The sequence below is a fragment of the Phyllostomus hastatus genome, unplaced genomic scaffold, assembly GCF_019186645.2.
Source record: "Phyllostomus hastatus isolate PE091 unplaced genomic scaffold, TTU_PhHast_1.1 phas_scaffold_78, whole genome shotgun sequence".
Taxonomy (NCBI): domain Eukaryota; kingdom Metazoa; phylum Chordata; class Mammalia; order Chiroptera; family Phyllostomidae; genus Phyllostomus; species Phyllostomus hastatus.
The window spans coordinates 34,432,461-34,446,841 of NW_025334041.1; the positions used below are offsets into that span (position 1 = coordinate 34,432,461).

Here is a 14,381-nt window from a genome sequence, read left to right on the forward strand (position 1 = left end):
CTTTCGCTCAGCTGAGTGGGTTCATTTCAGTGTTCACCTCAATGAACTATTACATATGCCTAAAATATTATTAATACAAGAAATGGAGCTCTGTGTAATCACCATAAATTTTTATTCATAATAAATGTACAAGCCCTTAATCAATGACTTCTATTCTTCTCACATATAACTACTTTTTTCTTCAGCAGACTAAGAGCTAACGGCAGGGGAAGGAGCAAGTGCCAGGGCAAAGACTGGTGGGCAGAATGGCTGCCTGGGGGACCATGGAGTGGCCAGATGGAACAGTTATTTAGACAATGAACGCATGAACTCGAACTGAACCTCCCAAGGCCCGTGGCTTTTGAGTCTAGCACAGGTGAGCTCACTTAGCACCACCGCCTGGGCTCTAGGTCAGGGTGGGAAGCTGATCCTTGTTAGGACCGGAGAAAGTGCAGGAAGAGGCAAAGCAGGTGGGTAAATGCAGGAGGCCCTGCCAGCCACCCAGCTGAGGAAATTGTCCAAGAAATCGAGCATTCAGCCTTCAGCACAGGACCACTGTATTTCTTACAGTGCTCATGGTCCCTCCTGGACAGTGGAACAGAAAAGAAAACCCCCAACATTGTTCCCACAAAGCTGACAGACAAGCAGTGGCTGGGAGGAAAATAGGATCAAAATAACACTGGTCTTGTATTGAAAGTCACTTTATTGATGTTACAAGGAGAGTAACATAGAAAACCATGGTATCTTATGAGCTTCAGAAGTGAATACTAATAAAATTGTGCCAGAAATTTGAACCTCGAGTTACAGTAACCTTTAAAAACAGCAAGATTTTTGATAACCTACAATATAAGAACTTGATAACTTGAACAGCCATAAAACAAATCACACTTGCTCACGAAAGCAGTTGCCATACACATTTCAGTTGGTGTTTGCCAAAACCCAGTTATTTTTAAAATAGCTGAAGAACCTGAAGTGCGGAGAGGCAGAGAGAACAGAATGTGCAGACAAAGCCGATCTAAGATATGCACGCTGATGACCCGGTTACCAAAAGTGAGGCCACGCTGCTATGGACACTTCTCCACAAAGTACTGCCACTCTGTGGATGGGCCGTCACCCCTGGAAGATGACAGATGTGGAAAGCACTGCCACAGACCTACACTGGCTAGCGTACAAACTGCCATGTTTAGGGAGAAGGTCCAGTTTCTAACAAGTTGTCTGTCTGTAGGGGATGCTATTGGGGCAAGTCTCTCCCAGCAGGTTAGGAAAGGAGTGCATGCTTAGTTATCCTGAATAAACCTCTACCATTAAGCACTTTTGAAGCTAGTGTAAAAAGTAAGTCTTCCATATAAAACAAAAGTCTTGGATCATTTTACCCACTAAAAAGACTGTGGAATCACAGTTTGATTTTTGTGCTGGATTAGAAAAGAAAGTAGGGTTTCTAATTAGGCAGTGATACATGTAATTTAGCAGAACTCTTGGATTGTTAGTAAATATATTCATATCAGCACTTTCTGTATTGTTACCTGGTATAACTTAGCACCTCTGTGTTTAAAGATTTGGGGGCTATTTTCATTATTTTAGAGCTTGACCATAAAAACAAACCCACATCTGAAACTACAAATAGGCTAGGCCCTATAGTCAATGTAGATTAGTATTTGGGGGCGGGGGTGTTTGTGTTTGAGAGGAAAATGTCCTTTTCTTCATAAACTGAAAACTTTATTTTTTAAATGCATTATTTTAACAAGATTGCTAGTCTCATTGTATGCCTTTTTGTTAAAAAAGAAAAAGAAGAAACACATTTTCCCTGGTTTTGACTGCAAGGATTCCTACAAACATGAAATGACAATGCTCTTGAGTAAAACCTTTCCAGCCTAGAAGCACCTCCCGGTACGATGCAGGCTCAGTGCCGATGCGACAGGAAGCAGTGACTGGCTCATCATGGACTGGACCGTGAAGTACTTGTAAAGCCAACACTGAGTAAAACTGCAAACCATGCAGCTCAGTTGCAGGCACTTGGCACCTCTCTCCCTGCCTCACCCCAAGTGCCTGCCTGCACCGTTAGCTTTGGAGCTCTGTGTGGCTCTACGTTCTGCTCCTCTGCCAGGACTAAACACCCCAGGAGCCCAAGGCTGTCTGTAGCTTGTTGGTGCAGCTTATCTCCCCTCCATCCAGAAACAGTGCAATCCACGCCCAGGTGCCCAGGGGAAAAGGCTACAGGTGCCTCTACCCCCAGTTCAGCATTTCTGTGGTTCTCCCAAGTGGCCAACACAGGCACCAAAAAAAAAAAAAAAAAGGGAAACTCACCTCTATGACAGTGAAAGTTCCTAGTCAGGAGGAAAGGGCTGACAGCTACTGAAGGGGGAGCGACTTCGGAAGTAGGAAGGGTCTGGGAGAATCTCAAACCCCACAGCAAGAATGCTGACTGTCAGGCTCTGGATATAAGGGAGAAAAGTACTAAGCAGGTTTTTATTTGTTTTTGAATGTTGTTTTTCTACTTGGAAGCCGAACAAGAGGATACTCCATTCTAGGGCTCTGACAAAATGATAAATAAAATGTGACCAGAAATATTATCCCCTAGTATCTAAAGTCTTGTTGGATCTTTGTTTGTTCGGCACCTGTAGGTGTGATGGAAAAGCTCCTCTGGCAATTAAAAGCACCTGACCACAGAGCATATGCTATGAGCATGCGCCAACATTTCCCAGCAGGTGTGGCTGTTCCACTCACCCGCCCCCACCCCCACCCCCGCACACACACAGCAGGGTAAGCTGCTGCCTTTCAGCCCATTTTCACAAGAGCAAGCTGGCTACTTGGTGCAATAATCAGGGGAGCTGTTTATCAAAGTCCTTAGCTCACCCCAAGCCAGAGAAAAGTTGCATCCAAAATCAGAGTAGTCTTACCAATTCAGAAAATATTTCAGAGGGGAAAAATAAAAAATCTGAGCCCCGAGTAAAGCTCTATTCCATATAAATATGTGCTGCTTATATATTTTAAGCTACTAAATAATGAGAATGAGAAATTCATCTTGACTCCATTTAAGAACAAAAGCATGTGGGTGGCAGATTTAGAGGAAAACATAAAAGTGAAAGGAGGAAGATCATTAGGACTAGGATAAAAAGTAGACATTATGCCACAAATGGGAGTCAGAGCGTTTGATACAGAGTTCCTGCCGACTTACCAGCCGGCAGGACGGCATGAACGTGCGTTGCCCGGGGCGGCCCCAGCAGCAGCCCGTGGGGGAGCCCTACCTCCTCGGGCCTGGCCCAGCTATCTCCTCGCCCCTCCCGCCGGCACCGCTTCTCTCAGTGCTGCGCTTCGTTCTCCCGTATCCTCTGCACGCCTCTCGCCTCTCGGTAGCCTTCCAGAAACTTCCCTCTCCTTCAAGTCATATGAAGTGAAATAAAATAGTCTTCTCTTTAGGTTAAGATTTATTATTATGTTAAACAAAACAAGGATATATATATTTAAAGCACTAAATATATGTTAAAATAGAACTATATCACAGCAAAAGATGAAGAATAGATGAAATAAATGAATAAACCTGATTTTGAAACAGTGAAAGAAGTGAATGGCAATGCCGTATTTCCTCTGGCCCATAGGGAACTATGGATAACAAAAGTATAAAAAACAAAATCTACAAAGATAAGAAGTAGCCCCAAGAGATTTGACCATGGACAGGATTAAATTTTGCAAATCTTCAAGGGAATCAGTGAGAGAGTGAGGGAAAGGTAGCTTCTTTCTATGGAAATGTGCAAAATACCTAATTCTGTATTTTCAGCAACTTATTTTATAAACCTTATCAATCTTATGTTCAGAAATCTATACTGGACTGACCTTATGTATAAACCCTATTTTAAAATCCTTTTTAAAGCAAGGGGAAAGTGAGAGAGAAGCTTTTATCCCTTAAGAAGCACCTGTATCAAAATACGTTTGTCATTTTAACCTTACATTTACTTAGTCAACTTTCTTTTTAAAGAAATAGTTCCTTAAAAAAAAATTCAGCAACTGCAGCAAACTGAAAGCCCTTGTTATGCTGTACTGCTGGTTTGTTCCGGTCCACAGAGTGCAGAACCTGGGGCTGGGGGACCCGGCAGAGCTGGGAGACGGTGGTGACTGGGGGTGGGGGGGGGGCCACTTCCTGTCTAGAGGGATTGGCCGTGCACAGAGATCAGTTACAGTGATCCCCGATCCCACAGGGCTCCTGGTTCCCCCTCCCCTCCCCTGGTGTCACTCTTAGGAGAGATGTAAATGTTTCGTTTGTGTTTCCTTACTGATTTTTACCTTTATTTAGGTTTTTTCCTTCATCTATGTATATCATCACGTGGTTTTTCCCCTTTAATCTGTTATATGGTAAATGAAGACCTCATTTTCATAAGCAGCTTTGTGTCCTTAGGATAGAACTCACTGGGTTATAGTATGTTTCATTATTAAGTGTTTCTTTAAATTAAATTGTACTACACTGCCATGACTATGGGTTGAATGGAATATCTTGGGCAGTGGGGTTGTCAATCCAAAGTCTCACCCACGCACAAAACTCTGGAAGGAGAGGAAAAAGGCATACAATGGGACAGGAAGGCCAGGTCACCGCTCTTCTCTGTGCAGCACGCCAGTCCCTCCGGTGGACTGGGGGACATAAGCATTAGTGGCATGACACAAACGGCTATGTGGCCTCCAAGTCCCTCTCCAGAGTAGATATTCTGAAAAGTAACAGTGATGTTGTGCTTATGTTTGGTGTCATGAGCCCCTTCTCCCTGCCTCCGTGGTGAAAAGTCATAGGTATTTACACTGAGTACATCCGGAACACCAACACATGCCTCTTGAAATTACCCACTAAGATGATAACCTTGCCAATGAATTTTGCAAGTGGCTGTAAGAATGCTTAACATTCCTAGATACATTAAATACTGACAATACAACATTAAAGCTCCTATAAAATCATAATCTCTCTGCAAATAAAACACTTTCAGTTCCATATGAAAGTTATTACAAGGAAGATGACTACGTCACTCAAAAGGTACATAATAATGATTTCACTTCAAATAATAATTTTCATGTAAAATAACTGAGAAGGTGAGAAAAGGGGGAGATCTGTGATTATGTAGCTATCCATTTGCGTGCGGATTCTTTCAAATTAGGGTTGGTGTAACTGTAGCTAGGGAGCATATATACACCAGGTACCTTACATTCAAATCTATAAACTCTTTCATAGTCAAAATAAACCTTATAGCATTAGCATTTTATACACTCAACACCAGAAAACATTCAGTACACATTACAGTGACCTTGGTCAAAGCCACTTTACCTGCTGTACCTTTACACCCATCTGCCCCCCTGTCCTCGGCTTGCCCTAGGTGGCCGTGTCACCAGCACTCACCCAGACCTTAGTTAGATGGATCGTTTGTATTGTTTTGTTTCATTTTTGTAGTCTCAAGAGTTACATCCCTTCTTGCCATAAAAATGCTGTTTATACTTTAATAATCTGGCTGATCAAATTGATGTACACACATCTTCGAAGACTTTCAGAAGAGAGATGATGCACTGGGAGACAGAAACACGGTGAGCCTGGCCATCCCGGGAGATTACATGTAAGAATGAAATGCACTTTGTCCATGAATTGGTTGGAGAGAGTTCTGCAACCTTGTCTGCGGATCCCATTCCTCTCAAGAAGAAGGAGAGGAAACGAAGAAACTCAGAAGTCCTCTTCACATCCAAGCATCTGGTGGATCCCACCAATTTCTGAGCTCACCCAGGGAGTCTCCTTAGGAAAGTTTTCTTTCAGAATGACAGAGCTGCACCGTGATGGCCATCAAACTCGGGTTTTGAAGAAGGGGCTTTCACAGAGATTTCTGAGTTTTCTATGGATTAAAAAAATTTGGAGCTCAAAACGTCTCTCCCAGCCAGCTGTTTGGGTGACTTCGCAGTGGCTGCACACTTGCGGCTTTAGATTTCTTTTAACCCTCTGTGGCCTGTTGAGGCTTCCCCCCCCAGCTGGTGGAACCTTCCCTCATCTCGCTTCCAAGTCAGTGCAGAATGACCGGTTGGGACTCAAGCATCCACTAAGGATAAATATCCTTGGTGAACAGTGTGAAAGTTGTTTCTATTGAAATCAGTCATTCACTTCACAGATAAGGGTGGCTACCAGTTTTGTTAAAGACCAAAACTTTAGGCCACAAAGGGTTACAGTATTGGCAAATTGGGAGCCACTAATGCATCCACAGCCTGTGGTCTCATCTATTCTGGATGAACTTGCTTAATCTCAGTGGGAGTGACTGCTGTGGGACTCACAGCCTCCCGAGTGAGACCAGCAGATGTGCTCTTGTGCTGAAAATAACGGCTGCAGAGGTAGCCACTGTAGCCCCAGAAGCCAAGTGGACAGGCTGGAGGACTCCCAGGAGCAGCTGTGGGCGGTGGAGGGCCTGCAGGTGGACGGCAGCACCACTGGACTCCTGCCCCCACACCCTGCGGGGGCCACATGTTTGCTGGGCATGTGATCTCCTGGTCAATTAATTGCTCAATAAAATTGCCACCGGACTGTGCACAGTATAAAGGGATGTCACACGTTTTGGACAAATGCCAATTATGGAGACATGTTTACAGCACTGACTACCAAATTCACAACATCAGCTGCTCACGCTCTTCAAAGACCATCTGGTGGACAACAGTGACATGACTGTGACTGTGACTGATTGTTTTTAGGCATTTGGCAAAATACACTGTAAGTAACAGCTGCTTTTTTTATTTTAAAAATGTTTACATATGTACAATTGTCCTTGTATGCTGATATAAATATGAAAAGTAAAAAAAAAGCAGAAATAAAAAATACATGTTTAAATTTAGCATATGGAATATTGGCCTCTCAAAGCTGTAAAGTCCTGCAGGAGAATCCTATATGCCTTAGCCCTGCATGCTAGTGTCTGTCGCGGGATGTTGTCTCCGTAAACGTGGAAAACAATAAACAGAAGCTTCATGCACATAGCATTACTGTCTACAATGAGGATGTGCTTCAGAATGTCAAGTTCTGAATCCACTATTGTCCCTTAGAAAACTTGCTACATTTGGGTCATGTGACTTAATTTTAGTGATATTTCTACATATATCTGTCATGCGAATTATCCATTAACATACCGATACCTTTACTGTGCCATAGGATAGTGTAACAGTTCAGTAGCTCTTTTCAGGGTTCAGTTAAATCTTAAGCCAATGACAGAAAGAAAATGGTATCCAGATGTGAGACTGGGCTTCTCCTCGCGTGTGGCATCTCAGAGGGTGTTCGTATTGTCTGAAGAGCAGATAGATTTGCAGTCACTCCATGAGGCTGGGTTTCTACATATAAAAGTTGAAGTAAACAGTTTCGATGTGTCACATGTAAACAGTTGGTCTTAAATGGATGTCTCCCATAGCTGCACAACAGAGAAGAGCAGATCGCACATCGTGAAAGCAGGAAGCAGTTGTATTAAGAGCTATGACGGCGAAAGAGATTTGGTGATTACATCCATACTTATGAGACTGTGGCTGTGCACTCTAGTGTCTAGTTTAAGAAGTCTAATAAATGGATAAAATAAACACTAATTTTTAACTCTCTTACCTCTAAACCTATGTCGCAACCTTCTTAACTGTCATCTTTTAATACAAAAACCTTCACATCCTCATTTAATGTAACTCAAAATTTTGAAAAAATTGAATACTGTGTCTCAAATGAATAATTTAAAATATTATTTTTTAAAACTGCACCGTTCCTGACCTGACTCGTGTGGCTCAGTGGGTTGGGCATTGTCTTGTGAAGCGAAAGCTTGCCAGTTCGATTCCCAGTCAGGGCGCATGTCTGGGTCTCGGGCCAGGTCCTTGATTGGGTACATATGCAGGAGGCAACTGATGGATGTTTCTCTCTCTCTCTCTCTCTTTCTCCCTCCCTTCCCCTTTCTTTAAAAATAAAAAATAAATTTTTTAAAAAATAGTATCCCCTTCTTTCCCCAGGACTCTGATAGAGCAGTAAGAACAGTGGTTCTCAACCCACCTGCCCATCTCAGTGATCTGGGGACACTGCGAGGCAGTGCCAAATCAAAGTCTCTCTGAGTGGGACTGAGGCATCAGTGTATTTTAAACACCCTTCAAACAACCCCCTGTGCAGCCAACACTGAGAAGTACTGACCTCAGGGGAGTATAATTCCATCAATACCACCATCACCCACTTAAAAATCACTGCCCTGGGCCTATCACCAGGCTATACACCCTCCGATTCCATCACTGCCTCCTAGAAAACTGTCCTCTCTTGGGACCTGACATATCAGAGTACAATGATGCATCCAGGGCAGGATGTCAGTTTCTTAATTCCCTCGCCTCTTCCCTCTCCTTGCCCCTGCCACAAGTTCTTTATATTGGCCCTGGTTTATATCTAACTTCTGTGATGTTCGGTAATTGCCTTAATGGGCTGGAAACAACTTTGGCGTGATTAAATATGAATACAGCTCAGTGAGCCAGAGAAGGCAGGCTGATTTAAAAAATAGATCAAGCTGATCAAATGTTTCTAGACAATATGATTTGGGTTTAATTATTATAAACATGAACCAAGAAAACCTAAGTAAAACTAAGTGTGACTTAAGTTGCATCCAATTTTCATTTTACTGGAAATCTGGCTGGGGCATGTCGCTATGTAACTAATGAGTTTCTAGGGAAGAAAAAGAAGAAATAGGTAAAGGACTAAGTGGATATTTCTATTTAGGTTTCCTTAATATGTTCTTTTGTATCTCCATGGAAATCTCAGTCTGATGCCCATGGGGGCTACCCCACAGGATTGCGTACACCCGCCCATGTCATCTACCATAGGTCATTGAAAAGACAGCCATCTCCTGCTTTTGAAACCAAGTCTCTCAGCTGTGAGGACCACTGTGTGAGGATTAATACCTGTTGGTGGGGACAAGAGAAAATGAATGACTCCCAGGGTGTCTGAGGCAAGGAAGTTCTAACTGATGCTCAGACAATGGCATGGAGTACTAAAGGGTACAGACGTCAGTGAGCCCAGTTCCCTCACAAATGGTTATGGAGGTTAAAAAATAAACAACAGCTTGCAGAAAGAAGAGAGGCACAAAGTAATGACATTGGGAAAACCTGAAGGTCTCAATTATCCTTATAATGTAACGGAAGCTGAGAGCTGCCAACTTATCACCTTTAGAACAATGCATGACCTTGGCCATGGCTGGACAGCTATAACGGAGGGGGTGCTGATAGAAAGATCTGCTAGCTCGATTCTCCACAGCCCACACAGACAGCCTAGAGACAGGGGCTGCCTACTCTGCAGGACGCCGCTACATGCGCCTGTGGCTGCTCCACAGTGGACAGAACGAACCAGGCCTTCTGCACAACTGCCCCTCTCAGCCCAGGGACGGAGCCACAGCCAAGCATTTCTTCTGGGGATCTGTCATTTTCATTAATAACCTGTATCCTGGCATGGCAGCAGCTGAGAGATTGTCACCAAGTAGAAAGAACAAAAGCAGCAATGTAGACAATTTATCGGGGGAAAGGGTGGAGTATTATACTTTGGCAATTCCCTGGGGAGGGAAGGCGTGAGATCCCTTTAGATTTCATCACCATAAGTACATCAGGAAAAACTGAATGCCTGTTAACAAGTCTTTTTTTTAAAGCCCTGAAAGCTGGATGCTGGGAATCTGAGTTACCTTCTTCCTTTCCATCTTTTACCATTTCCCATATTAACATATGAAGATATTTTTTGTATGATTAACAAAGCACCACTGATTGTTTGTAAAGTCTTTTTTATTACAGTGACATAATCAGCTCTTAGTGTGTTTTCTTACTGACTTTGATTTAAGGGCATTAAAATTTGAACGATCCATGTTTACCTTGAACCCCAAAATTTAAGTTCAGGATCAAAGACGCCTTGAAATATCTTTCAAAGCCAAAAGGCCTAGGGACCTACGACCCACAAGCAGAGAAAGCTGCCCATGCTTCTAAAGATTTGTTTTATTACTTTTTTTGCAAACATTATTGCTGAGAAGATCAACATTTAATATAACTGATCATAACAGAGCTTGGACATCAATTACGATAATTATTCTTCAATTACATTTTTCACTTAAGCCTCTGAGAGCTGGCCTGCCTCTCCAAACTCCATGGCATCTCACATTTCACATAATGGGTCTGTTCTGGGAACCCGAGACTGGTTAGAATTGTGATTAAGATGTAAAAGAGGACTTAGTATTTAAATGCAATTTCTGGTGAATCATATTTTTATAAAAATAATCAACTCAACATATAGTGTTAAATCTGGCTTTTTAAAATATAAAAGGTTGTTAAATTTCACCATATCCTTTACCATACTCTAAATATGACAAATTTCGAAGCCCTTTTTCCTTATTGCCAAACTCTACCCCCATTTCCAAGACACTGATCTGCTTTTCTGTCCTGGGTTCCTCCTTCTAAAATCCAATTGGTTATTATTAGCCAGTGAAAGGTCTGAGTAAACAAATGGGGCATGGAAATGAGGCTAGTTTAATCTCTGGCATTTCCAGGTATATTGAAAAACTGATAAAGGAAAAGACATTCTGTTTTTGTCTATTCCAGGTTGTAATATACTAGTGACACTGAAGAATAAAAGATATAAATATATGACAATAAATCATGAATATATACCAAATATTTCTAGCACTTATCAATGCAGTGATTAAACTCATTTGCAAATATAAATCTAGCTCCAAAGCCCCAAGAATCCTATATTTTTCAAACAATTTTTTCTTTTGCTTATGAGCAAAGAAGGAAAAAGAACTCTTAAATATAGGAACTCAAAGATAAACGATAACGACGGAGGACATCAGCATCAGGAAGACGTCTTCACGTACCCTGGCACTCTGTCGGTTCACTTTCTTCTCCTCATCAGGAAGTGGAGGCATGGGGTAGGGGTATTTTCTGCTGGAGGCAATAGACCCAGTTGATGAAGAAGGAGACTTGGCAGGAGATAAAGTCCTGAGATGTTGAGAACACATGGAATAAATATTATGTGATGGCATAATGTCTTCTGCAAATAACTGAAAAGTGGGTTCAGAACAAACCCTCTGATTTCTACTTTCATAGGCCACTACTGCACAGGGTTAGCTACTGGGAGATAATCTGTCATTCACAACACTGGAATGCTGGAATTTTATCTTCCTAATTTCATAACTGCAATGGATTGTTTGAATGTTAGTACACAGAATCATACTTTCAACTAGAAAGCCAAGAATGAAGTTTCCTATAGAATAGAAAGCTGAAGTGGAGAAGGGGTAATATTATTCTAAGAGCTCATAATAGTAAATTAAGTATACAACATCTCAATATTCTGCCTTATTTTTACCACTTACTGTTAAAACTATTTTTAGCACACTTATTCCAATTATATTGTTAAGGTCCCAAAATACAATTACTACAAGTATTAGTTTGCTAAATTCCACACCAGTTCACACAAAACTCATGCATTCGGAGGCCAGTGTGTTAGTTGTGAAAGAACAAAGGCAAGTACGGAGATTTTAATAATAAATTAGTAAACATGCAAGCAGTAAGGAGTGCAGAGTTTCAGCCAAACAGAGAGTCTGATGAGAACATACAGAAATGGTCTGATTAGTCCCTCCAGTCCGCATGTCTGAACAGGGGAGGATTCTAGGCCATAGAAGTGGATCTTGATAACTCATGTAGGGTACACTCGGTATGCCAGTAAGGGAGCTATACTTTGGAATTTTACTAAACTAAAACAAACACAATATGATAAGACACCTTCCTATTCGGATAACATGTTCTCTTCATCATGGAGTTATTCCATATGAAAGCTCTCTGTAAGCTCCTGACGTACCATGCTGTTCTTGTTTGATTCTGCATGTGCAGTGGTAATATTTGCAACTAAACTGAGCACACTGGAAAAGCCCGTATCTGCCATCTTGTCTTTAAAGTTGAAAAAAATGAACAGCTGAGTGAAAAGTGTCGAGCCACCATACAATGGAAAACAGATGTGATGACTCGGCAGTAGCTATTCAGTCACAAATGCCACCACTTCACATCCATGACTCCTCAGTTCCTGGGGCACGGTGGCAATGACCCACACCACTGATCTGGCTACCCTGCCAGGGTACAGTAGAAGTACCTGTCTCGGTAGAATGCGCCTCTTTTGCATCCTGTGAGTGCCTGGCTCAGCCAGGGGGATCTGGGGTGGGCGACACTGGGCAGGGGAAGATCTCTGCCTACACTGCATGCAACTGCATAAAGGTGTCTTTTTTTTCTCTCATTTTACATTTTAGCCCCCATCCATATATTATCCTTTGCTCTGGGTCTGACAGAGTTATCAAATGGTCTATTTTATGGACACTGAATACAAGCTAATGTTTTAAAATAACTTTTCCTACAAACCCTGAGATGAAAGTGAGCATTCTCACTCAAGTGTGAGAATCAAGAGTGATTCGGTCTACTTTTAATCGAGAATTCCTAACGTTCCCTCTATTTTTGGAAAATGTCCAGGACCACTGTTTAGCGTGAACCTGTTGGGATCTTCCTGGCGATTGACTTCTCTGGTGTTAACATGCTCCACTGTGGAGCAGGCAGGTAGAACAAAGCATATGAGTACTTCGAATCCTCTAAGGCAATGGACTACAGCATATTTTTCTAATTCAGAAATTAACGATTTTCAAAGCATGACTAAGATCTTTAGTAAACAAATTCAGCATGCATAGACTGAGGACAACCTTTTTTATTTAGATATTTTTAAGTACATCTTTCTAAAACAAAGGACATTAACCTCGATTTGGATTTTTAGCCTAAGCACTACTGACAAGATATCCCAGTTCAAGAGAGCTAGTCAGGGACACCAACAAATAACTACCTCTCAGTGAAGTTAGGGCATCATGCAAGACAGGTCTGATTTGTTGCAGTACGTGTGTCCATGGCATGAGCCATTAGCTTAGAGCTTCAAAGTCACACCAGCCATCTGCTTGGCCATGGGTTGCAGTGAACAGCTTCGTACACATACACAGCCATCCCAATGAGGACGGCTGAAAGTCCAGTCTTCCCCTCAAATGTCTTTCCATGGCCCAAGCCAGTAATGACTTAAAACAAAGGGGAGGTATTCTCCAGAACCCCAAAGAAATTGCAGTTATACTACTTCTCACAGAGATGCACTAATTAACTGACACTTGGCCCCTGAAGGGAAGAGAGGCCAGGCAGGACAGTTTTAGCTGGGGGCGGGGCCTGGGGCCCTGGAGTGGGGGTGGGGGTGGGGAGTGGTAAGTTGCCACAGTATAAAGGGGATTTTCTTGGGGGGGATGGAGAGCACCAGAGCAGGAATCAGAATAAGAGCAGAGAATAAGGCAGGGTCAATTATAATTAGTTTAGAGAAAACAAAAACAAACGTAACATTTCTCACAAATGTCTAAGATATTTCTTTAAAACCACCTCTAGGCTGCGTTCTGACCCTGGCTATTTGCCTGGTGGTTCTAATTGCTTTCCCTGAAACCTGGGCACCAGTCCAGCTCATTCACTTGTAAGCTTTGGACAAATGCTAACCAGATCATCCTGTGTTTTTGAAAACCATCATGACCATGGTGGGTGCCATTTAGAATCACACAGTGCAAGTATGTCTGTGTGCCACAGATTGTGGTGTCTCTACATCAGCCCTCCTCGCCTGCCTTGAGTACATATGCCTGCCAGGCCAATCTCAGCTCCCTTCTGCCTCTGGAGAACAGGCTAATACCAGGCCAGTCCAACACAAGGGACACAGGTCCACCTCTTGACTGTGTTCCTATGCAAATTTTAGAGTAGCCTAATCCTGAAGGATTGATAAAATGTCCTGGGATAGAATGTAAATAGCCCCTGTCCACCCTGCTCTTTTAGGTCATTGCAGTGAAATGGAAAGGGGGCAGGCTTTGGAGGCCTTTGGAGCCAGGCTCATAATTCCGGTCCTGACACTCACTGGCTGTGCTACCTTGAGCTACTCTTTGTGCCTCGGTTTCCTCCATCCGCAGAAAGGAAATAAGAATGCCTACCTCTCATGATGTTGTGAGAAATAAAGATACGTGGTCTGCACTCAACACGTGAGTTATTAACAGTTTCTTTTCAGAGTTACAGCATGTTCCATAAGGTCATGGAAGTAGACTCAAAACCCATTAATAAAGTGAGTAACCAACTGGATAATACCCCAGAGTAAGGATGCCTGCAAACTTGTAAAGCACTGTCACCAAGGGAACTACCTCTGGGATCTACTTGTGGGGAGATAATTCTCTTGCCCTGACCTCACCCACTCCTTCCTAATGTCCTGCATATGTGCCCACTATTTGAGAAACCACCGGCATTCTAGCGCTGGGGAAGGGAGCACATCTGAGGCACTCGGGTCCCTCAGTCTTTGGGAGTTTACTTTTCTCTTCATAGTGATGTAGATA

At 42.6% G+C, this 14,381-nt stretch overlaps 1 protein-coding gene across 14 annotated transcripts in view; it reads right to left on the reverse strand.

Annotated features, from left to right (window-relative positions):
• Positions 1-446: 446 nt before the first annotated feature.
• ADAM22 (ADAM metallopeptidase domain 22) overlaps positions 447-14,381 on the reverse strand; it is a 225,794-nt gene continuing 211,859 nt past the window's right edge. For 13 of the 14 annotated variants that reach the window (XM_045826929.1, XM_045826916.1, XM_045826915.1 and 10 more), the window contains 2 exons: positions 10,827-10,950; positions 447-7,376 (listed from right to left, as the gene is read on the reverse strand). In XM_045826929.1, coding sequence (XP_045682885.1) covers positions 7,356-7,376; positions 10,827-10,950 — 145 coding nt within the window. In that variant the 3' untranslated portion in view covers positions 447-7,355. The remainder of the gene's footprint in view (positions 7,377-10,826; positions 10,951-14,381) is intronic. The other variant, XM_045826930.1, reaches the window with a different exon arrangement.